Source organism: Pempheris klunzingeri, chromosome 4, assembly GCF_042242105.1.
Source record: "Pempheris klunzingeri isolate RE-2024b chromosome 4, fPemKlu1.hap1, whole genome shotgun sequence".
NCBI classification, from domain to species: domain Eukaryota; kingdom Metazoa; phylum Chordata; class Actinopteri; order Acropomatiformes; family Pempheridae; genus Pempheris; species Pempheris klunzingeri.
Genome location: NC_092015.1, coordinates 15,033,348 through 15,058,241, shown reverse-complemented (window position 1 = coordinate 15,058,241; position 24,894 = coordinate 15,033,348). Strand labels below are relative to the sequence as shown.

Sequence of the window (24,894 nt, the reverse complement as noted above, 5' to 3'; positions counted from 1 at the left end):
GTCTCCATGGTGGTGAGAACGTCAGGTGGATCAGGCTCTATTTGGTGACACCTGAAGATGTTCACTGTCCGCCTGGATCCACACCCAGTATCAGAAATGTTGTCATTGTTAATTTGTATATATATATGTATATATATTCTGTTGGTCTGTTCTGTACACGCTACATCTGTCCGTCCTGAGAGAAGGTACCTTCGTCTGTGTCTCTTCCTGAGGTTTCTTCCATTGTTTTCCCTGTTCAAATGTTTTTTTGGGGAGTTTTTCCTTATCAAAATCGAGAGTCTGAGGACAGAGGGCGTCAAACACTGCCTCCTGAGGCAAACTGTGATTAGTGTCTTTGGATTGTATAAATACATTTTGACATAACTGATCAACTAATGGGTGAATCAACTAATTGTTGCAGCTCTTGACAGAAACGTTAATGTGGAAATGTTTTACTGAATTTTGCTTCATTGTATTTGGACGGAGGCAGGAATCCCAATGATGGATATGTCAAAACCGCAGCAAACAAAAACACTAGAGGAAAGAACCAAAATATGTTTTTGTTATTTGTGTGAACTGATTTGACCAGAAAGCAAGAAACCCCAAAAGGAGGGCTCAGATGGCAGCATGCTACACAGGAGTGAGGCTGCAGAAGGGACAGACAGTTGAGGAGTAGTGACAGGGAGAGAGAAAGGGAGGAATTGTGGGAAGACTATACTATAAAAAAAAAAAAACAGACAGTGTTCAAATTTTAAGTGCCAGTTATTACTCTTTTGTGTGGTGCGGGCGTGCTCTCTTTGTGAGGCCAAGAGACCTTCAGATCTTAAAGTCCCTCCATTCGACACTATGAGGCCGCCTGTCGACTGCTGCTGGAGGCGTCCAAGAGACAGAGACAGAGAAAGAGAGAGAGAGAGAGAGAGAGAGAGACAAACAGAGTAGAGATGGAGAACGAGAGAAAGAAATAGTAGAAAGGATGAGAGACATGGAGAGAAACAATGAGAAACAGAGAAAAACAGTGAGCAGCAAAACAGCACACAAAAATGGGGGAGAGAGAGAGGGAGAGAGGCAGCAAAAATGTCAGGACAGTCAAAAAAAAAAAAGCTGGTAAAAGAAGAAAGACGAGAGAAAGTGACAGAGAGAGCTTGGGAAACAGCGGGAGGAGAAGAGGGAGGGAGATTCCGAGAGATGAATTGAAGTGAAGAATGAGGCCGGGCATACGTGATGACACTGAAAGGAGTGATGATAGATTAGAATACACGGAGGACAGACAGGCTACAGGGTCATGGATGGGCCATGGGGAGAACACACACTTGCACTTCACACGGAGTCACACACATCCTTGTGTTATCCTCGACTGTTTCTCTATCTGGCCCAGCCTTGTGGGAGCTTTGGCTCTGGCTCAAGGCGGTTAAACCTTGTATGTAACAACACACAAATGCATGCACAGACCTGCAGGGAATTGGTATCTGACCCTGAGCTTTACCAACACACACACACACACACACACATACACTTACACAAGTACTTGTTTTCATCACTGTGAGGACATTGTATTGACTTACATTCATCACCTGGAGGCTTGCCCTAAAATGAACCTAAATGTAAATCTTAACCTCTTAAAATTAATGGTTTACCTGGAGGGGCGGCCACACTGTGACTGTGTGAAGGGATTTTTGTCCCCACAACATCAGTAAGACATTGCACACACACACACACACACACGCAGACACACTCATATTCAATGTTTGGTTGGCTGTTCTTGAACTAATAGCACTTTGCCTGACATAATCATAATATGTTTGTGCCAAGCATAACATTACTGCTAATCCTGATAGGAAATTCCCCACTTGGTATTCAGGTTAACGAGCTACTTCTCATGCTGATTCCACATGCAGCATCCAGTCACAGGCTAGATCTCAAGCTCCAAGGTGACACCAGGAGTGCCTCTGCTGTGTATCTGTTTACTGGTTTATTTTAAAGGGACGAGCTCAGGTTTTTTCAAGTGTTTGTTAATACAATACTCACGGAGGATACATACAGGCCGTATTCATGCCTGATTCCTTTAGTGATGCCACTAATGTAAAGGATGGGGGGGGGCTCCTGTGCAAACAGTGTATTAAAAGGCTCAGCTGAGGCGAATATGAGGTTACAGCAGTCTTAGACAGCCGGATCAAGTGAGTATGTCCCGAAGTTATTGTCTGTTTAGGCTTATATTCCGTCTTTGTGCTTTAATGGACAGTGTCTCCTTTCTGAGCCGTGCCAGACAGTTACAGTGGAAACAGAAAGGCAGAATTTCCTACTAAAAAGACTAACTCTGGAAGACATCCACTTGATTACACTAACTCAGACTGCTGAAGAACTCACATTAACTTCAGTTAGAGAGTGAGAAATGTGGATTTTGCTTCCAATTTCTTCCATTGGTCTAGGAAGGGATTGCTTTAGCACCAGTGGGAATTTTACAGATACCAATAACTCTTTCAATGTGAGTCTCTGGTGTTTAGACTTGAAAATATGTTCTGTCTATGGCAAAATGCCAATTTCTCATCCTGTAACTTCAAAGAGGCCTATTTTCTAAGAAGCCAAAAATCTAAGACACACTTTTAAAAAATAATTTACATGATTTAAGTTAAGAAAATAACAAATTCAAAATTATGTATCCAGCTCAGACATGCGGATGTTTATGAAAAAAAGCAAATGAAAGTAATGAAAACTATCACCCACAATGTGTCTATTTTTCATGTTGGGTCACAGTTTTGACAACCGTGTTCCTTTAATGGGGTCTCTCTGTGTATCTGTCAGTGGCTCTGTTCCTCAGGCGCTCTGACTCACTGCGGCTCTCTCTCTGATCAGATCAATGTTGCCTTTCTCTGCAATGCAGCAACCAGTGCAACACATCACAGACACAGCTACACCCTGAGAAACCCCAACAGCCTTTGTACAAACTCATGAGCATCAGCCCTCATTGTAGGTTGCCCTCAAAGTGCCAATGATCCCAGAATCAAAGAGAGGAAACAGATAGCACAAAGGCCAGCGGTAAGTTTTTCCTCCTTGGTAAAGTGTCAAAATAATAACCACAATAATTATCTTGTTTGTCTGTCTTGTTGTAGTCTGGGATGCTCTGTGGGGACTCATTTGACTGACATACTTCAGTCAGTTGAGATTTAAGGTTAAAGTTGTTAATTAGGCCTATAGGGGGAATGTTTGAGTCTGTGCATATGGTGGCACTTCAGTGCCACAACAAATTAGAATTCAAGCAAAATTCTAGCCTGTTACAGCCCTAATGAGCACTTCTGTACTCCTCTCTTTTATAACTCCAATTTGGACATGAACTTCGCAGAACACTTGCTGAACTACATTTGCACAAACTTCCCCTCCATATAGCTTCAGGGTGGCAAAGAACAGCTGGTTAGCAAGGCACTTGACACCATCAAAAGTCTGCGCAACTCTTCTTTTATACATTAATTACAAACTGTGATGTGAGCAACCTCTAACACATCGAGTTGCGGTATAAATGCCGGACTGACTAACGACAGATTGTGGAGGTGAAAACTTTCCCTGACTGTGCTGGCTAAGCTGCTGCACTCTGCACAGGTCGCCCGTCTCCTCCCCGCTATCTACGTGAGGCTCAATGACACCTCATTTCAACCCATTCAGAGCGGCCAATTGAATGACATATCAGCCGTTGATAAAGTATTTCGACTCGCTGTTTAAGCCACTCATGTGAAATGATGTCCTCATTTATTCGTTCAAATGAAACCCCAATTTCCTGAGTGGATTAGTGTTAAAGGGGAAGTGCACTGGAGTGGGCTTAGTACAGGCAAAACCTACCTGAAAAGAAAACTCACAAGCTCTTGTGGATTCCTATTGTTAGAGCGCTATTGAGAATTTCAAGCAATCTTTGTGAGAATGTGCATGTTGTTTCATTTCCCCTTTAAACGTTTGAATTGAGAGAAGTGGGGCCTGATTACAGAAAATGTAGGTTTTTATCCAATAGCCTTTGCTGGCAATGACTGAGTTACATAAAAGCAATTTTCCATCAACATTGTGCTTGTTAAGAAATAAAGTATATCATAGTATAATCATGCAGCATTGTGCTGTAAATGTTGTGCTTTTTGTGCTACGTGTAAACCACTTAATGCACAGTGACAATCCTAAATAAATTATTATAATATCAGTAGAGAAGAAAACATCTCTACATCTCTCTTTGTCCACCTGGTTTCTGTCTGCCTTCGTTTTCTGTCTGCAAGCCAGTAGCTGCTGCTGTAGAAACTAAAAATACTTTATTCAAGCGGGCACAAGAGGTCGATCCCTGTGCAGACGAGAGAGGCAACAGATCAGGAGACACTGAAGGGAAGCCTTGAGCTCAAGTAGTACTAAGATTTCTGAAGCTGGAATTTAACCAGTTTAAGTGAATCAAACTGGGTTGTAACTGTGCTGAAATCCTTTACACTCACTTGAACATCTCCAGAAATTAGTGTTTGGTAACAGTGCAAACTTGGGTTTTCTCATTTCTAGGTGTCAAAGGGGCAGGTTTTCATCGCAAATCGTTGCTACACTGTACAAGGTCCTCCAGCCTTCCTTTTTATAACAAATCCTAAACCCTTTTCTGAAGCATTTTATCGATATTTTCTTTGCTTTCTTCTCCTTCTTTTCTGTGCATGCTGTGTATTTCTAATCAGTGTAAAGGACTATGCAAATACAGTGTATGAATAAACTTTACTTAAAGCTCACTTTAGCTGAGTGCTTGTACTGCTTACTGCCGTTACTGGTACACCTGTTTCAGCCGGCACACTGCTATTACTGGTCATGCTGATTTCTTTCTCCTCTATCTCAACCTTATTTCCTATAGTTTCACATACCGCAGTATATACATATACAATCATAGTTGTGACTGCATCGGACTGACTAGTATGTTATGCACAGTGTATTCCCTCTAAATTATATGTGTCTGCCAGAGACTTCTTTGTTACCCCTTGAGGGTTCAATTACACTCCAGCTGAATCTAAAAGTAAATTGCTTAAAATTTATATAGCGAGCACCCTAGGGGGCACAATCCGAACTGTGACTGCATAAAGCTTGTAGTAGCATTCATACATATACTATATTAAAGGTTCTACGTTATGAAGAGACACAATGGTGTCAAACTGTATTATTGTTGTTACTTCTTTATATTGTTTATGCATTTTTTATAGGGGAAGATACACTGTGTAAGAATAAAATATTCACAGAGGATTTAAGCTAATGCCTGATGCTTGTAGCTTTAATAAGTCCCTCCAGAGACTTAAAAAGGTCTTTTACCCCATGTAGCAAATGCTTGTTGTACCAAGGAGAACACAGAGACGTGTTAAACATAAAAACACATCCAGTTTTTTTTAAGAGTGCTAAAATTTGCTAATTTTAACTTCCTAAAGACATTTCAACTTTTTATAAAAGGGAATTGGGAGCCTTGGATTTTTTCCAATCTGGTATTGAATTTGGGTCAACCTTTAATAAGGGTGCCTTTAAGGGTGCTTTAAGTCAAATAGTTGGTAGCACCCTAATGGAGGACACAGAAGGAACGCTATCATGAATTACATTCACTGTGGCATCATGGGTGATCCCACCTGCATTACCAAACCCCTCCCCTCTGTAACACCAACCCACATCAGATTAGTTTGCCGCTGACACAGCCATACTAACTATGCAATGGAAAAAAAACCCTAAAAAGTGCAATTTCTGGCAACAAGGTCAAAGCAACAGGCACAACTCACTTCGGCAAGCAAACTAAACTCAGTAATTACCATCTTCCATTGTTCAGAAATTAAGCCCGATAATTGGCAACAGCAGAAAACAAAAATCAATGAGCGTGGAGGATGTAAGGTTGTAGGTTAATTCCACTACACTGCGGGGAGGTTAAATCAAGATTTTTTTTTTGTTTTGTTTTATGTGAAGAACAGCAAAACAAAACAACCTTAAACAGAGTGAGAGAAGCTATGATATGATCTGTCAACAGTCATAGGGGAGGAAGTCAAGTACAACCTCAGATGCTACTTCAGCTCTACAGACGCCCTCGATCTCTCTTACTGTCTTCCTGGTGCATGAGGAGGCATCTCTCTTACTCACTCTCGTTCACACTCACTCAGTTTCACACTGTTTCACTCCTTTATTATCTTGCTCAAATTCACACCCTCTATTGCACATTGCCTATTTGTCATCCCCCGTATCTTTGTGTTTGACTGTATTGTTTTTTCCTCCCTTCTTTGTACGTCTCCCCCTACTCTTTCTGTGTCAACTTGTTTTTGTCTTGCTTTCGACCTCTCTGAAATGCCTGGCTGTGCTGCTTGCCTCCCCTATGTCTTTCTACTACCTGCCAGTTCCTTAGGGGAGGTGGGCTCTTTGGCGACAGATGGCGGTCTGCTTTTCATCTCAATGGCGACCCTGGAGGAGAAGCGGGCCTTGGTGGGCGAGAGCAACTCCTCATTGGCCAAAGAGTCAGTCCTTGCCATCATTATGCTCCGTCCACTGCTGTCCTCCTCGACCAATGCCACAGTGTCTCTCAGAGTGTTGCTAGGCGACATGGCCCTGGACGGCGCTAGTGCTTGGTCGTCATGGCTGTCGGGCATTTTTGAGGCAGAGCGAGGGAGGACTTGGACCTGTCCGCCTCCTTGTCCGTTGCTCTGCGGTCTTGCTGCAGTTGCCGCAATAGCTGCTTTCCCGTGGCCTGCCCCTTGGTGGCTGTAAACTTTGTATCGTATCATTAATATGATAATAAAAACCAGCACAGAAGCAACAATAATCCCTCCAATGATGATGATCATAGTACCACCCAGGAAGTGGCTGTGCAAGGCTTGACACTGGCTGAATTCCGTGTCTGTGGTGAATGACAGACAGCCCAAAGGCCGCGTTGCAGTCAGTGATGTGATGACATCATCAAACACAGCCAGGACACAAAGATCATAGTTTCGTCCAGCGGCGAGGTCCCGAACCAGGAAGTCATTGCTGCTGGATGGAATCATCCTATCAAAGCAAAGAGAAAAAGAAAATGAAGATATTATTGTCAGGCTCCTCATAAGTTCCTGATCATTTACAAGATAGTTTCTGGAAATGCCCTTTGGCCTCAATTATGGAGAAATCACAGTCATAGTATCATAGGCTGCATAAAAGAAGTGAACAAAGCTTCTGGGCCTGAAAAGTGAAGACATTGCAGAAGTACTTTAAACCTGCATTCTTTCTAATGGCCAGCAAGGGACGACTCCACTGCCTCAAAACGACTGCGAATTGTTTGGAAGTCTATAAGAAAACAACCCTACTTTTCACTTGATTTATTACCACAAGTCAACATTTTCCTAAGAAGTTTATTGTCTCAATCGCTAGTTTCAAGTCTTCTTCAATACAACATGATGTTCATTTTGTAAATTATGGTCTCATTTAGAGTAAAATAGATGATAAATCCGGGTACGCTTGAGGACAGGACTACTTAGTGACTAACCAATCAGATAAAAACCCATGTGTTACTTCTGGCTCCAAGTTTAGATGGCAGTTTTGAAAATGCTCAACTCGAGGCTTCAAAATGGCCCACAACCCAATGTGTGACATCATGGTGGCTACACCCTCTTCTTACATGTAGTCTGTGGTCAGTATTGAGTTCATACACTTTAAATTAATTATATTAATCAGTTCAAACTAATTGCAACCATGACCTAGAGTCTTTTACACTAGCTGATGTACAGTAGGTGAGGTGAGGATGCAAAAGTGTGTAATTTGACAAGAGGCAACCATACAGTTCAATATATATGGAGAAAAAAATTCAATAGTAATTTACGAATGAATGAATGAATGAATGAATGTCTACCTAGGCCTAAATTAAGTTTTCTGTTTTTACAAAACATCAGTTTTCTGTAAATTTAGCTCCAGATGACACAGTTCTTTATGGAAACGCACATTAGAAAGAAATGATGCATCCTTGAAATAGCATTACCAGTAAATAAGACATAGAAACAGCATGTTTTTGTTTAAATGTTTGAAATATTTCATTTATAATGTTCTATATGTGCTCTACCCCATTTTTATACATTTTTCTAACGTTACTCCTTGTTTTTACTTTATGTGCAGCCCTGAGAGAGACACACATTGTGATACTAGGGTATAATAAAGAACTTTAAATAGTTGGTTGGTTCAACCAATGTACAAATAGATAAAAGAAAGGTAATGTCAGGTTTTGCACCTCGTGATTTAATCAGCTGGACTGTTCACTTTAATAGCCAAGACACACATCACCTTAACTTCAGTTTACACAAGATTATGTCTGAAACTTCTGATGCATGGCAACTGTTCACCCACTTAACACTGCCTGTTTCCAGCGCTCGTTTGTTTTATCCTCCTCACTTTGGTTTTTCTTTTAAAAGTGCTTCAACAGCATTTTTTTACATGTACAAGGTTCAATTGCATAAAACACTCTTTTTTAACTTAAAAATCCTGCATGAGACATTCAGAACATTAATATAGTAGCAAACAACTATTTGCTATGTAAAGATACAGTAGGCAGAGAATGTAGTCACACTCTCTCTCTGTGTTGTAATACAAGCTTCCCAGAATTTCAACAACTCGAAAGAATTTTTCCTCCGAAGAAAATGTCTCCACTGCCTCCACTCCAACTGTTCTTTGCATCTTTGCACCCTGCGCCTCCAGCTGCTCTGCCCAAGGCTCTTCTGCTTCCACTGCCTAGTCCCCTTCTCCTCTGCCCCCCAAAATGGCTGCCAGTGGATGCCACTGGCCTTGGCAACAGGATCAAAATTGCAAAAAACCAATGGAATCATAGCATCATCTTGCTTGCAGAGTGTACTTATGCCTGGGACACACTGCCTACCTGAGCAGCGAGTGTGTGTTGTCGAGCCCGGTGCTTTTTATCTCTCTTTTTAAACAAGCAGTTGTGACACACATGTGGCTTGGCTGTGGCTCATCTACTGTTTCTGCGTCTCGTCTACAATATTCATGACACATGCTCGGTTCACAGCAAAAATAGATGATCTGTTGGTGGTCATGTTGACGTCATACCAGCAACATGACATCTTTCACTACATTTTCACCTGCAGGATATGTCACTGAAATATTAACGTATTTTACTACTCAGCAATGCCTTTACCCATTTCAAATTAAAAGCCCTGTAGCGTTCCTTTTGGCAGAATTCATTCAGGCTTTTATTTGATAGCCATTATCAAAGGCAAAGCCAATGTAGACAGTAAGGCTTGCTGGCAGACAGAGCAGCAGCAGCAGTAGCACCACAGCAGCCACGCTGTCTGTGTGGACACCAAATGTTTGCGAGTCACAGCAATGCAGCGAGGTAGCCATCACACACTGGTAGAGGTAAGGAGTGTGGCCCAGACATAACTTTATTTCAATGTTTATCTCGCAAGTAATTGTTTGTCTAGTGCATATCTGTTTTGTTCTAAGATGTTGGCGCTCTAGTGTGACTAAATAAGTAAAGTAACAAAATCTGTCTTGAAGAGTAACTTCAGGTTGAAAAGCGATTTGCTGCCTTCTCTGTCTGAAGCGTTCACTTCTGTTTCACCTCTGACGACACCCAACGTCACTGGAGTTCACCTTTACTTTACAGCAGCAAGGTGAGGAGTTAAACACATGGCAGAGTTGCTTTTTTTATTAATCTTTGTAGACTCTTAAGTGTGAAAGTGTGAAAGTGAAAGACGGTGGAATTAGGTGCCTACCAAATTATGTGACAGTGTCTTCAACGTTGACATTGCACTGTGGGGCTGCCCTCATGAAAGCCAGATTGATTAACAAACTGTATAGAGCTCAATCAGAAAGCCAAAATACCTGCCAGCACAAACCTGCTCTGTCCATTCACCACCACACTGAGTCATACAACAACAAAAAAAAGATCTGCTTGTAGCTGTATTATGTGAAAGCTGCAGCGGTGACACATGCACTATCATCATATATTTCCATGCGATGCTGCCTGTGGCACCACAGCCACCTCATTGTTCTTATTTCCCCACAGACTTCGAATTCATAAGCCTGTGATCTGACAAACGCTCACACAGATCCATCCCCCACAGCTGCAGACATCATCATTCTCTGATTAAACATATTACTGATTCTTCCCATTGTCAACTTCTACCGCCGTCTTTCCTAAGGTAAACACGGTAGCTGGAGTTTTCCTTGCCTGTATACATTCCTGGGGGAAATCCAGGGGGGGGTGGGGATCGCCCAGGTAAACAGGAGAGATGCTTTTTCTGTGCTTACCTTGCTTTAGTGTTGCTTTCTTTTTCTCTCTCTCTGCTTTCTCTAGGGGTCTTCAGTATAACTAGTGGAAATGTCAAAACACCCATGTGTCATTGTTTCGTTTTATCTAAATCATATTTCAATTCTGCCTCATTCACATTTCTCCGACATACTCTAAGTTCTTCTGCCTATGCACATCCCTCCCCCATAAATGTATTTCCACCCCTGCATGGAGACAGACAGGCTTTGCAGTATAGCCAGAGTGAAATGGAACTGATGGGAGGCTTGTGCTTGTGTTTGTGAGAGCCAGTGGGCAGCAGGGTCTAGTATCAGTGCCAAGCTCATCGATGGCATTGAACCTCCACCAGGAAGTATATCTTGGCAGATAGCTCTGTATATTTTTCTGTGTGTGTGTGTGTGTGTGTGTGTGTGTGTGTGGCCTTGTGTGGTTTTGGAGTCTGGTGTGAAAGGATTCCTGGACTGAGTTCTTAATAGGAATCGAACCAGGAAACTTGGACTGCCGTGATGTCTTGCCGAAGGGTAAGAGCATGATTTAAGAGCTGAACTGGACTGGGGTTCCCGAAAGCAATTTCAAAAGGGGTATAAAAAGAAAAAGAAACAAAAAAGTATAGAAAACAACATCGCAGTCCACCTTATTAAACTTTAAAAAACCGACTGGGAGGTCTCCTAACTGTGTTTGAACAAAATGATACCATGGCTGTTTGTCTCTCTTCTCATCTTTGCAGTGTGACAAACTAAATCATAGTTTATTAAGGGAGAAACTTCTGGGAAATCAGTGGGAGACCAGGGCTGACTGTCCTTCAGTGAAATCCGTACGTGTGGGCTTTTAATGCGATATGTGCAGTCTGACGCACTGCTTAAACTTGTACCATATTTTTGCTGTTTGTAAAAACCAGAGCAGAGATTCTCAAGATGCAAAGTGAGGTGCATAAAAATGTCTTAAAGAGCAAAAATGTGACTCAAAACACATTATGCAAAAGTCGTGACTGATTATAATGACATTGTCATGGAGAGAGAGAGGGTGCAGCTTTTAACATTTGTGACTGCTTCACCTCTAATGCTAACTGTGCCATTACTTTTCAACATGCACACAATGACACACGTTCTTTTTAGATAATAAGTTAATATTTCAATGCTGTACTGACATATTATTGTGAAACTTTCATGTTTTGGTGCAATATGAACTAAACACGATTGATGGCCTTCTACTGTCATCACTTCAAAAATGGAGAATTTGCCAGAGAAAATAGTGTGAGGTATTATTTTGTAAAAATATAGCAACAGAGACAAACTAATGAATGAGACCCCATGTGTAATGCACTGCATTCTTAGCCAGTCTTTGACATTTTCCACTTTGTTGTGATTTGTTGTCACTTGGTTTCGTTTCAGTGAGCTCTTTGTCATGTTGATTTGATTTGTTTTACTCTATTTTGTAATGACTAGGCTACACTGAATAAAATATGACAGTTGCGTCCTTCTGTGGGCACATTTACAAATGGAAAGGAAACTAAGTCTGTGACTGTATTTAAGGGATAGTGCTGTGAAATAATCCCCGATTTAATGCATGATTTAATGTGCATCTGTTATCAAACAATCTGCTAATTAATCTGAAATGCAATAACACAGTGTTAAATGCATTAAAATAAATGTGTAAAAAAACAACAATCTAGGTAAAGCCATAGCTGGTGATATGCAGTCGCTTAGAACTAAGCACACAAAGATCCCAATGTGTTTAGCAGAATTGAACCTCCAAGTATATCTTGACAGATAGCTCTGCGTGTTTTTCTCTGTGTGTTTGTGTGTGTGTGTCTGGCCTTGGGTGGTTGTGAAGTCTGGTGTGAAAGGATCAGTGGACTGAGTTCTTAATAGGAATCGAACCAGGAAACTTGAACTGCCCTGATGTCTTGCCGAAGGGTAAGAGCATGATTTGAGAGCAGAATCGGATTGAGGTCCAAAATGAATATTTTCGATGAATATCCATCATCAGCGATAGGTATGCACCTCACCTCTTCACCTTGCTCTCATCGGTTGAATCTGAAAACCTCACACACCACTGCACCACTGGACTTGATCAGGACGAGTGCAGATGTCAGGTCATAAATATCAATTATGTTATGACTGAAGTGGCTCAGATCAATCTGATCTAATCCAACCAAACTTGGTGAGACTGAATCTGTGAACCCCTTCACGCTGCCAAGATAATCTTTGCCATCCATCACTGTTGCCTCCAAACGCAATTTCTCCCACTATTGTCAAGATGGGCAAATCTGGTAGAACACCCCCCCCCCCCCCCCCCCCCCCAAACTGCCTCCCATCCCCCCCCCCCCCCCCCCCCCCCCCCGCCGCCTATAAGTGCTCTGGTTTTAATAGGAATCAAACCTGAAAACGTCCGCAGCCCTGAGGCTTTGCTAAAAGGCAGCTACAGATGAGCTGAGTGGATTGGACATGGAGGAAACTCTGCCATGTTGAACTTTAAACCATCTGCCATCGTAAACTTGAAGAAGTAGGATTTCTTGAGTAGATTTCCTTAAATGTTCTGGACAGCATTAAATATTTTTCTATAAATGCTATTCTTTCGCATTCCACCAGAATGACTTCAAAAAGGGTCCATAACAGAGCACATGGAGCAATGAAGGACCTGATTTCTTCAACAGTGTGGTGGCTGACACAAGGAGATGAACCTTCCACTTCAAGGACAGTTTTCTTATTTACCCCCTTTACACTGGTGCCAGATGCGCTAAAAGAAGATTGCAGCAAATTCATTTATATCTAATGAAATCAGCATATGGCACTTGATTTGCTCATTGGCCGACATCTGTTCACATTTTGCACATCCACAGTTCTACAGATGTGCGAGACTTGATTCTACATTTCTAAACAATCAATAATTAGCTACGACTGGGAGTTTTGGGTCTTGAGTGAGTGTGTCATCACTTTACGAAAAGAATAAGGACAAGGACTTCAGCGCAAAGCAGAAATGCTTCAGCAAGTCCATTTGACACTGCAATCATACTGGATGATTTATTCAGTTAATGGGTTCAACCACGGACACACACACTCAGAGAGAGTTAAACAGCTTAATGGATTCCTTTCCTCTACAATTCAGATTCACAGACACACAAAGACACACAGAGCTACCGAGCACAACTAATGGCCTGTATGATTCTGCCGCTCTCTCACACACAAACAGATCAACAGTCGGTTATGTTTTGTCACTCCTCGGTTTATCCTCACACCCACAAGCACACATGCACACGAGCAAACATACGTACACAAGGACGTGCGCCCACACACAGCAAAAACACTGAAAGACTCAAATACGCATCACAGATAAACTATCTCACTGTTTGAATTGAACAGATTAAAGCACGCCATGTGATCTGGCTCTCTGTACACACGCTCAAAAATACTGCAAGCGTGACAATAGCCTGATTAATGTGTTTAAATGATTGCATAAGCTGTCAACTCTTCAAGATAATCCCTTTTTTTCCCCAATTTATTTATTTCTTTAACATGACTAAGGCCATCTACACATGATCACTTGCAAAAGCATTGCATTTAGTACAAGCTATTGTTTTCCTATGGGAGAGCAATAGCACTAAACCTCGAGGCAGATCTTTAAGCATTGTGCACCGCTCCCATTTTACACCTTGCTGCTTCAGTAAAAGTGCAAAGTACTGTATTTACCCTTTAACCCCATTTGCTGCTGATATTTTAAAGAACGTCTAATCGGATTATGCTGGCCAAGATGCTTTTTCTTTTCTTTTTTTCTTTTTTTTGTCAGAATCAGGTTTTACCCTTGCAGTAACAGCCATGAATCAGCAGTGCGAGACAACATGCTCTGGTTATAAAACATTATAACATAACAGATGCACTTGACAAAGAACATCTTACATGGTGCAAAAACAGTCCACACATTGACTTTAGCCTAAACAATTCACAGATTATACCCATTAAATGCAATTTGTTATGAAATGGCACGTAAGTTATATTCAAAGTATAACCTGTTCATCAGCTGGGGATACAGGAGATCAAAGAGAAAAATGGATATCCATTTAAGGCCAGACATAAGGGGAGACAAAAATTGTGTTGCAATACTGTGTAAATTATGCATTACATATGTCTACACCGTGCCTTAGAATTGCAGGTGCACACTGGATGAGGCATGAAAAAATCCACAAATATACACAGGTATTACGTGACTGGAGGCTGCGGGTGGAAAATGCAACCATCCTGCTGCCTTAGGACAGCTATAGGAATTCAATAAAATGAAAGGGAGAACCTAAGCTGCTGTGGATTTTGATGAGAGTCACTCCTTGAAAAAGTACAGTCAAGTGTATCCTGTTGTCTGCATTCATGTAAACATTAGGAGCTAGACCAAACCTTTCAATTATTCAGTACATCCACTACAAGTGCTTTCACGTAATTTGGTTAAAAGCAGAGTGGGTTACGCATTGTTTCCTGTGACTGTGCTTGAAAACTAATAGATATTGTAGCGACATATTGTATTGTAGCATTCCTCACATTGTCCATATTCGTTTTTACCACAGCCAACTTCTTCCCCACCTTTTGTCGGTGCGTTACTACATTCCTTGGAGTATTTCCACCATCCAAATGTTAAAATATCTTGGAATAGCTTGGATCGCCTTTGGTTTGAATACCGCATCACTAGCATGTACATGCACTGTTACAGCATCAGATACTGTGTCATTGTACCACTAGGGGTCAAAAACTCTGCTTTAATATTATAGTGTGTACATTGATTCTACCATATTAATCACAGCACTTGCACATTTTTGCCGGGTAGTATCACAAATGTCTAGAAATAATTGCATCATAGGCGTAATGTGGTTCATCATGGAGCAATTAAGCCCATTTTCTAATGTGATTCCGCATTTTAACACTTGGAATTGCAATCACACGTTTGCATTATTCTCTGGCTCTATTATTGAACATTGCTGCCATTTAGTAAGTTGTCTCTTCTCTCCTCACAGTTTACTCTTTGGCCTCTGGTGTTAATAATGCCTCTTAATACAAACCGCACCCCAATTCCAACAGACCGTTTTTAACCTCCACTGAGAGCTCGATGAGATTTCACAGTATCCAGTTGGAACTAGGGAGCAAGACATTCTCCCCCCCGTGCTGTGACAGAGAGCAATCTGTCACAGCACATGTATCACCCTGAATACTGAATAGTTATGGTAATGTTGCTATCTCTGCATATTTTTAAGGTGTGATCTGGTTCAGAGAGAACTGTTTGGATCCACCATTCTCCCGTTAGTGTGTTTTGAAACCATTAGGCATATTTTGTCACGCATCTCTACATTTTAAGAGAGAATTTATATTGACATGTTTCCCCTGCTTCATCAGCTATCCTTTCTTGGCTTTTCATCTCTAACGGCTTTCAACACTACCGCAATCGAAGACTGGTAATTACTGTCTGACTGTCATTTCCCCTGGTTATTCCTTGCCTGTGTGTTGCGAAGAACAACTTAACTGTGCAATTCACCATCTAACTGCTTGATAACTGCAATGGAAAACCCCAGAGAGAATAGAACAGAATTTGCATACTTTCTTCTAAAACTTTACATCAGTCAAACCACATTTTTCCCAAAGTAAGATTCAGAGTATTAGAGACCATTTGCAATAGATAGATAGATAGATAGATCACATCAACCATCTAGCTCAACCACAATATGAGGGGACAGTGTAAAGTTGTTAAACAGCTTCCAGAGTTTTTCAGTTGGCACTATTTACTTTCCACATTTGGAAAAGAAGCATTTGCTTGTGTGCTTTTCATGTGTTAAAATGCTGAAGTGTTTTCTGACTAACAAAGAAACATTACTGTATATAACGGACAATTTAGTTTCAAGTCACACTTTGGCGATCCGGCTCAGAAATGTTGAAGTCATGTCTTTGTGAATGTGTGTTTCAGAGCGATATGCAAAAAAGGTTCCCGTTCGGACTTTATGTGCAGACTGGGAGCACTAAGTGCCAAAACATTTCTACTTTTCAATAAGCAAAATTTATTTAAGCTAATTCTATAAACTAGACATTCATGTGCAATATCAACAAGTAAGTATTACCCACAATATCCCACGTAGACTTGCATACAGAGTGACAGGCTCTAGCTGAATGTTGAATGAAATATGCTTTAACATTCAGGCTGATGAAAATTGACAGCAGTTACTGTACGGGGAAACCACCCAAATTCTTCACAACCTTATGTCACTTCATCGAACACATAAAAGAAGAAGAAGAAGAAAATATTGAAGTTTGATAACCGGTAGGTTTACGAGTATCGTTTGCTAGATTGACAGGTATCTCTGCCTTTCACAGTCAGTCATGGCGGATGTCACTTCTTGTGTTGTAAGGTTGGACTGAAGATAGAGCTGGGCAGTAAACCCTGTAATAATACTGGTATGCATTCACAATCAGAAACCTATGACTGATATTTTATCTTTTTGTTTAAATATTCTGCAGTCTGTGCTCCATTCACAAAGACACACTTAGGCAGGGAGATAATGCAAAACATGTTGTGTGTATAGTAAAACAGTCGGTGGTGTCACAGCTTTTTGTTTAAGACCTGTTATATGGATTTATGCAAAGAAAATACAAGTTAACTTAGCATTTCCCACTGTTATATCATGGAGGTAAAATAGCATTATGCCCACATACACGCACAATGCGTTGGGCGCTGAATGCACAAGGGCGCGTAAAGCTGCCGTTGTGTGCGCGTGTGCAGCTGAGGCGTTGTCAGTACGAGGCAGACGAAGGCCTCGGTGGTCAAATGGCATTAACAGATGCTAATAGACCTGTTATCAGCAGCTCTAGTTTGTTAGCGTGTCATTATTGTCTTGTCTTAGGAGAGAACAGTGACAGGTTCGTTAGAGCCACGTGTTACAACAGCAGATTGACGAGGGGCGCTGCTCCACTTGGTCCTTTGTGTGCGCGTGTTTCTGATTGAGTGTGCCCCGGTCTGAGAGTGGCTGACATTTCCATGTCCACTGTGTATACGCTCACTCACGTGCACATCTGTGTCTGTGCATGAGCCTGACATTTTCATGCAGTCTGCACTCAGTTATGCTGACTGACGGAAGGACGTTTTGTTTGTAAATACTGTCCATCAATCAGCCCTTGGGCTCTCAAAATTCATACACACTTCTCCATGCGCGCACGCACACACGCGCACACACACGAGATGTCATGAAGTCACATCCAGAGCTCTGGGTTCTGACTGTTGATCTAAGCAGAACGTCAAGTGAATATTTATGATAATGTGCCCTGGCTGTTTTTAAATAATTTAATGTGCCAATTATTCGTCCAGTGCAGGCGGTGCAGAACAGAGGAGGGCAAAGGGTTGACAGCAAAGTCCCCACAGCACACATAGCCTGCCCGTCCTGCTAGAAAACACTGCAAAAAGTGACACAAAATATGTCACTAGATTGAACACGGACGGCTTGATTGATACACAAATGTGCAGACCTACATTCAACTTTGAATCAAAAAGCAGGATTTCTTCAACCCAGCACAAGAATCTGCTGAAAAATGTTTATTTTGTGTTGAAATAATTCATTATTGAGAAAATGAACATCTAATAAAATCACTTTCAGAGCTTGTCATTTTATGCAGAACACAGTAACCATTAGGTATTCAAAGGACCCAGGGGACAAAATTTGATGTTACAAGCTTTAATTATGAAAATAAGTGCCACATAATTAATCATTCTTTGTGGACTTCCCCTTTGGGGCCGGGCGAGCTCAGGGCCCTGTCCTGTCACCCCCTCTTAGGAGGTGAGCCGTCCAACTTCATCTTCCCCAGGGGAAGTGAGTCAGTATATTTAAGGTTCCCATGTAAGATTTTCACTCCTCCAGTGTTTTGACGGAGCTCCGCTCTTTCTTTTTTATTATAGCCTTTCTCTCCCTCTCCCCACATCATTCCTCTCTGCGCTCTCCTGCTTAATTTCTCCCTTCATCTCCAATTTCCCTGCCTCTGCCTGTATAATTTCTGTTCATATTCTCTCTCACACACACACATGTTCAGACCTTTAGAGTTGGGTGATAACCTTGCGAGAACATTTGCTCTTAAATCATTTGCACTTTTGTTGCAGATGTAACTGGCAGTGCAATCATCAGATATTTTCCCTGTTAACAGTGAGCAAATTCTAGGAGATAGATGCATAAACTTGTATTTACACTATCTCTTTATTTTTTTCAGCATAGCACCCACATATCATAGCATAGCAACTTAAATAACGGCCCTCAGTGTTATGTACAGCTGTACCATTTGCTTTCTCAGACGATTACTCTTTTGTGTTCTGTATCTGTAAAAACTTGCATTTTCTTATAGTATCATATTTACCTGAGATCTCAACAGAAATGGACTACAAAATAAAAGCTGCCCTTACACTTAAGGCTCTGTTCCCTGTTTATATCTTTCTAAAAGCCTTTCTAAAGCTGCAACATTTTGGATTTTCACCTATAACTAAACTAAAGCTTTTATTTACAGAATTATCCATTCAAACACATTTTTAACTTTTCTTTTGTATGGTTGATTGTACAGTTTGGTTAGTAGGTGAGATGAATACTGGCTCGTACAAGATATAACATTAATATAAGTAATTATTCACATCATTACTATTCCTATTTAGAGCAGCAATGTTGTAGAGTAGCTAGTTAGAGAGGTGATTTCGCTTGACATTGATAAAATATTAATTGGACTTGATTACTACATTAGCGTAATGAATGAATGGAGCATAGATTGAGTTCAAAATGTATGTAACATGAAATACATAGTGACAAACATCACAGCCTTTGTTTTTAAGTGGTGGAGGAAAAGCTGAGTGGTTTTATTGCCAGAGTGTTTCTGCTTTTATAATGGTCCTTTCCTGCTCCTGCCCAGCCAGTGCCCCGTACAGATGGCCAATTTCTACTAAGTACAACAAATTGTCCTATAAGTAGATGATAAGCTGGGGGTCATTAAGCAACGTGTAGGGTTGGCAGCTTGACTGCTCTTGATTTGGGTGTAATATGATGTATATATGAAAACGTGTGTGAGCCCATAACCGTATCACTGTGGCTATTATATGAACAAAGAAACGTCTTATTGCTTGACACCATATACAAAATGACCAACATGATCACTTGGCTGTGTATAGTATTATACCCTGGGATACCACAGACTCTTACTATTATTGCTTTATTTGGCTAAGAAATAATAATCACCACGAACGAAAGTGTAATGTGTGAGCCAGAGTGCCTTGATGTTGATGGTTATCTCAAGAGGGACTTTTCTTTTCTTTTTTATGTTTTGGGCTGGAGAAAGAAAAACCGTAGAGAGACAGGAATCTAAATGGTTGTTGTCATGCGGGGTCTAAAGAGCCTGTTCTGAAAAGAAAAACATGTAGAATACAACAATCACCTGATAGCCTGTAAGACTGCGTTTATAAAGGTGTGTTTAAGCACTCCATATTTGAGCCTCATTTTCTCTGACAGAAGAGAAGAGTTCCAACTAATACCTAAAGACATCCAACAACAACACTGCTCTACCGTTCAGCATCAATTAACTTGCCACTGGCCACTTGGCTGGCTGGAATTGTGCTAATATTTCTTTTCCGAGGCAAATCAAACATTTTTGCAGCAGTGACCTCTGCCTACGTAGACATATCTTGTTTTTGCTACGCTGCATGTTGCCAGATCATTTAAAATGAGTGACATTGCTGTGAGAGAAAATGGGATATACTGTCTCATTAGTAGTTCTGGGTGGGTAGCTCAAACTGTACATAGTTAACCGCTTCACCTCCCACCACCACCTCTGTCCTGCATGGACAAAACAGCAAGTTAATACTTTCAACATGATTCCATCTGTGAGGCCAGCAGTCCCTTGAATGAATGAATGTTCCACCCTTTATCACTGAGAAAACAAAACTTTTACAAGGACGAACAGAAAACACAGAGTGAATTGGCCTTAAGGTCGAACATTTTGCCTCACATTGCCTCCATTCTCTCTCTCTCTCTTTTTTTTTTTTTTTTTTTAAATTCTGTGAGTAGGTTGGAAAAGTAGAAATCAGAAAAGAGAGCTAATGTAATTCTGTTATTAGGCACAGCAGTCCTATGATGAATCAAAGACAAGAAACATGTTTCTTGCCGTGAATCTGGAACTGCAAACAAAATATCGTAAATGTCACAGTTGAGGTGTAAATTGCAGCGTTACAGCTGCAGAGGAGTGTAAAGTGGGGAAAGGGGAAATACGGTGCAGTCAGACCTCGATAACCCCACACATACAGTGCGCTGTATTTCAAAAGACATTATTTTAGATTGGAAGAAACAGATCACTCTATGCGTTGCAGGGGCACAGGGTGAATTCCAAACAAAAGAAATAGCTTTCATTACATTGCAGCTATAATTGAAGAGGCTGCATTGATGAGTGTGAACTCCAGCTGTCCCCTGCGCTGCACCTATAGAGTGCGAGGCCACTATAGAGCTGGATCAATTATGAAGAGCAGAGAATGATGAAAACAAAATCCAACTTATGGATCCTTACAATGGAAGGAAGGCTTGCCTATTTGTTTTGCACTCCACATGCCCCCCTTTAAATCAATTTAGTATTTTCTTTATGTTTTTAGAAGAGGAATATTATTGATTAAGACTGGGTTGATGGAAAATAACGCAGAGTTATGAACAGAATCCTTCTTTTGCAAATGACTTTGTGTCCTGTGTGGATTTCACATTATAGCGTGTGTTACAGCTTGTAATGTCATTATAGAAAGTTTTAAAAGTTATTTTAAAATGTAACTGCGGGTAGAGTGCCAGGATTTCAGTGTACATAAATCAGGACATTCCGGAGAAATCTCCGATTTAGCTTTCACCTATATATAAAAAATGACAAAGAATGATTATCACGCAGTTGTTCCTGTATGGATAAAGGAAAATAGGGTAAGCTCAAATCTGTATGTACAGAGCACTAGTCAGTCACTCATGTCTCCAAAGTCAGGAACAACAAGCTTACATCTCTGTGAACTGCTGATTTCCCATTTGAAAGACAAGCAAAAACCAGACAGCCGATCAGAAAGTCTCAAGAGCAAGAGCTGAGAGTCAATCAGAGTCCTCAGCTGACTTCAGCACTACAAATGTGACAGAGGGAAAGCTTTGACACAACCCCACTAACAAGGACAATAAAGGGAACAGCAGTAACAAAATAATGGTGGAAATACCCGAACATACAATCTAGCTAGCCAGGGGTGGGTTAGGGGTTTGTGAGGAAGACAGGGAGTGAAGAAATCCGGCTCTGGAGGAAAATGTATTGTTTGGACTAACTTTTCCTTATTTCCCTCTTGTCCTCTATTGTCTCTGTCATATCTTTTCTCTTCGTCCCCCTGCCCTAAACACATTTGTTATCCACCTGTTCAAATTCCTCTGACCCAAAGGGAGTCGCCTAACCAACTTTCTCAATTTCTCATTATGACCATACAATTTAGAGAAAAAGTTCCAATCCTTGATTCATTAGTACAAGCAATCACCATCTCCTGATATCATAAGAAGTAGCACATCTCAGAGGATTGCAGTGTCCAAGTAGGTTATGGTTTAAATTTGCAATGTAATTTGTCTGACTTTGCTTCATAGGGACACAGTTTGTGGTGATTTTTGAATTAGACCTGGATCTTTGGAGGTAAACCCATGAGATTCTCCTTCGAAGAAACTTGTCCTTGTTTAATTATAGTACGGGCGCTGGATTATAACAGTAATCACACACACACGCTTAACTGTAGCTATGATTATTGTGTGTAATTATAGTGGAATCTAGCACATCTAGGTTTGCAGAGGTGGCACACGTCACAGTAAAAATGCAAAACCAACATTTTCCCTCCCATAAATACCAGAATTGTCTGTTCTACAATATCCAAACTCGTCATATGATGAATGTCGTTTTATGTGTAGTATAGGGTGCCCAGCGGATTTCCACTTCTACTAACATGTAGATTCACTTTATTTTTCACTATTATATTTTAGATGTTTTTTCAAATGGGATGCTGGTGAAGATAAAATGCTGTGGATTAATTATACTCTTCATCATTCTTCATGATTCTCTTCTCTCTTATATATTATACTATTCTCTTCTGTTTAAGAGGCTCAGATGCTTTGTCCACTCTGCACAAGCCACAGTGAAGTTGTACACAGTGCACGACTAATGTTCATAGGGAAATCAACAGAACAGATTATATCCATGACTGCATACTGTTTAAAGATGGCTACATAATATATAACTGATATATAATGTTAATTTATTTCCTTCTCTTCATTTTGAAACCTATTACAGTTGGGATTTATGAGTGCAGTATGGCCACTCTACTTTTATGACTTGCTAGCAAACTCCTGTAATACAATTTACATATTCTCTTTTAGATACTATAATAGTATGATCTTTTATCTTGCTTGCTGCCAAAAAGAGATAAGAGATTATAGCATGCTAAAGGCTTCCAAGGAGTGTTGGGAATATGTGGTGTTGCAGACTTTTATGGTGAGAAATTTGGTCTTTATTCACAGTGTGCAGTGGACATGGATGGGAAATCACTGAGAGTCGGAGAGTTTCCAGTTCTGTGACATTCTGATGGCATTTCTGTTCACAAATGATGTCCTCTCTTTGCTTAACAGACTGTGATTTCCTGTGTGCACTGGAGCGTTTTGCTGCTGAATTTTAGACGGTATCAGAGTCGAGCTCTCATTCACTTTCAAAGAAGGGTCATGGGATGATTTGCCGGTAGATGAAGCGGCTGCATAGATTCAGGCGCATTATTGGACTGTGGCAGCAGAGCCACAATACACAAAACTGTTTCCCCCAAACAGTTTTTATTTTGATCTTTACCTATGTTCAAGAGCATTTGGAAGTGACCAATGCGATTATGGATTTCAGCAGCCCAGATGAGGTTTATCCACATGCTAACTGGCTCAGTATTCGTTAGACAGCGAGGAAACCAGGCAATCCAAAGGGCCTCAGAGTTAAGCTACCGCTCCTGTGCTCTCAGAAGAGCCAGCTAAGGGTTGTTTGGCTCCTGGTAGGGATGCCAACTCCTCATGTGCACCCCTTTGAATATATATTGGCCACAGCTGACTGAAGGGACAGCCCAGGGCAGCCTGAGGAAGCGCTGGAGAGATATGTTGAGGGTGCTTCCAGCTGGCATGAGAGCTCACTGGGATCCCCCAAAAGAACGAGTTACTGTAGAAAGAGACGTGTGCACTGCCGCTTGTCTTGTTTGTACCTTGTTTGAAAATGAAGTGGAGAAAGAAAAGAAAGGTGTAAAATAATGTGATATTTACCTGATTCATACTGACCATAAATGGTGCAGTATCTGATAAGTGATGCCCATATTTGCCTACTGAAATAAAATCTGACCAAATAGCATTGATAGAAGATGTCAATAAATTCTGACTGACCACAGAGGGATTTCTTTTTATCTGAACACTGAATCCAATATTATCTGGTTGCTCTGGCACAGACGCTGCTCTAAAGTCACTGAACTTTGAGTGCAGTTGAAGAAGGAAAAAAACCTCCTGTTGTAAGCAGGCATTAACTATAGTTAAAAAAAAAAAAAGAAAAATTCCCATTGTGTTCAGTGGTTGCATAATTAATAGATTGTGGTTGATGCTTCCAGGTAACTCTCTTGCCAAGTCTGAGTTGGATACCATAAAATTTTAACAACAAATGCTGTCACAGCAGAGTTCTTTGTTCCTTTAGCATGAACATCTGAGATGTAGATTTGAAAATTATATGTTCCACCAAAATAAGCCTTTGATTAATGTGTTCTTTCTGAGTGTTAATACAATGATCAATCATTCTACAATATTGGAATTCCATTCAAAGCTATTCATGTGAATATAAATGCCCCTTCTGTCTGCAATATTTTCACCTGACAGGTCACGGCAGCCTTATTTTGCTGCTGAGCACAAAGAAGTCCTACAATACAAAGCTTGCGGTGGAGTAAGCATAATAGACTTGTGTTGATAATGACATTAAACCAAATAATCACACAATGTTAAGAGCTAATAAGCAGCTTTATGATTACCACTTCACTATAGGAAGGCGAATATGGATGCAGGTACAGCATGTCTTCAATATGGTATACGTGCAGCTAGAAAATAGCATTCCTCTGTGGCAGACAGAGGTTGAACATGACATCGTGCTGCTCAATATGGAACAGACCTTAAGGGACATGTTGTTAGTTGGATGCACGCTGCAAAGTGAATGAGGGATGGAAGGTAAGTGGTTGCATAAGTGAGGAACTGTCTTTCTTGTAGCAGTCAGAGCTGGCCGACGTACATTTCATATGCCCAATGGAAGCACGGGCACAGGGATGGGCTACAAATGGCACTTGTGAGCGCCGCCATAAGTGGGTCAGTTGATTTAATGGTGCTCTCCTCCTGAAGTTTCATTAAATCCCCAAAAGCTGCCTGTGTTGTGCTCTAATATACGACTGCAATACGCACAGATACTGTCACTGTGTTTTCTTCTTGAACAAAGCTAATCTCCACTGTTAAGAGTGTGCCCATAGTGATAAAATAAATCGATAGTACTCACTGGTAGACGTATGATTCAATACTAAGAGATACATGACCTTCACTCTCAGTGAGTCAGAGGGCAGAGGATAACCAATATGAGATAAAGTCAGTGCTAATCCCCAGT

General features: G+C 40.9%; 1 protein-coding gene across 1 annotated transcript in view; it reads right to left on the bottom strand.

Moving 5' to 3' along the window:
- Nucleotides 1-795: 795 nt before the first annotated feature.
- The window catches only part of LOC139199943 (leucine-rich repeat and fibronectin type III domain-containing protein 1-like protein), a 59,682-nt gene continuing 35,583 nt past the window's right edge, over nt 796-24,894 (bottom strand). Inside the window, exons 7-8 of the mRNA XM_070829151.1 lie at nt 6,326-6,975; nt 796-848 (exon numbers count right to left, since the gene is read on the bottom strand). Of these exons, the coding sequence (XP_070685252.1) occupies nt 796-848; nt 6,326-6,975 (703 nt within the window). The remainder of the gene's footprint in view (nt 849-6,325; nt 6,976-24,894) is intronic.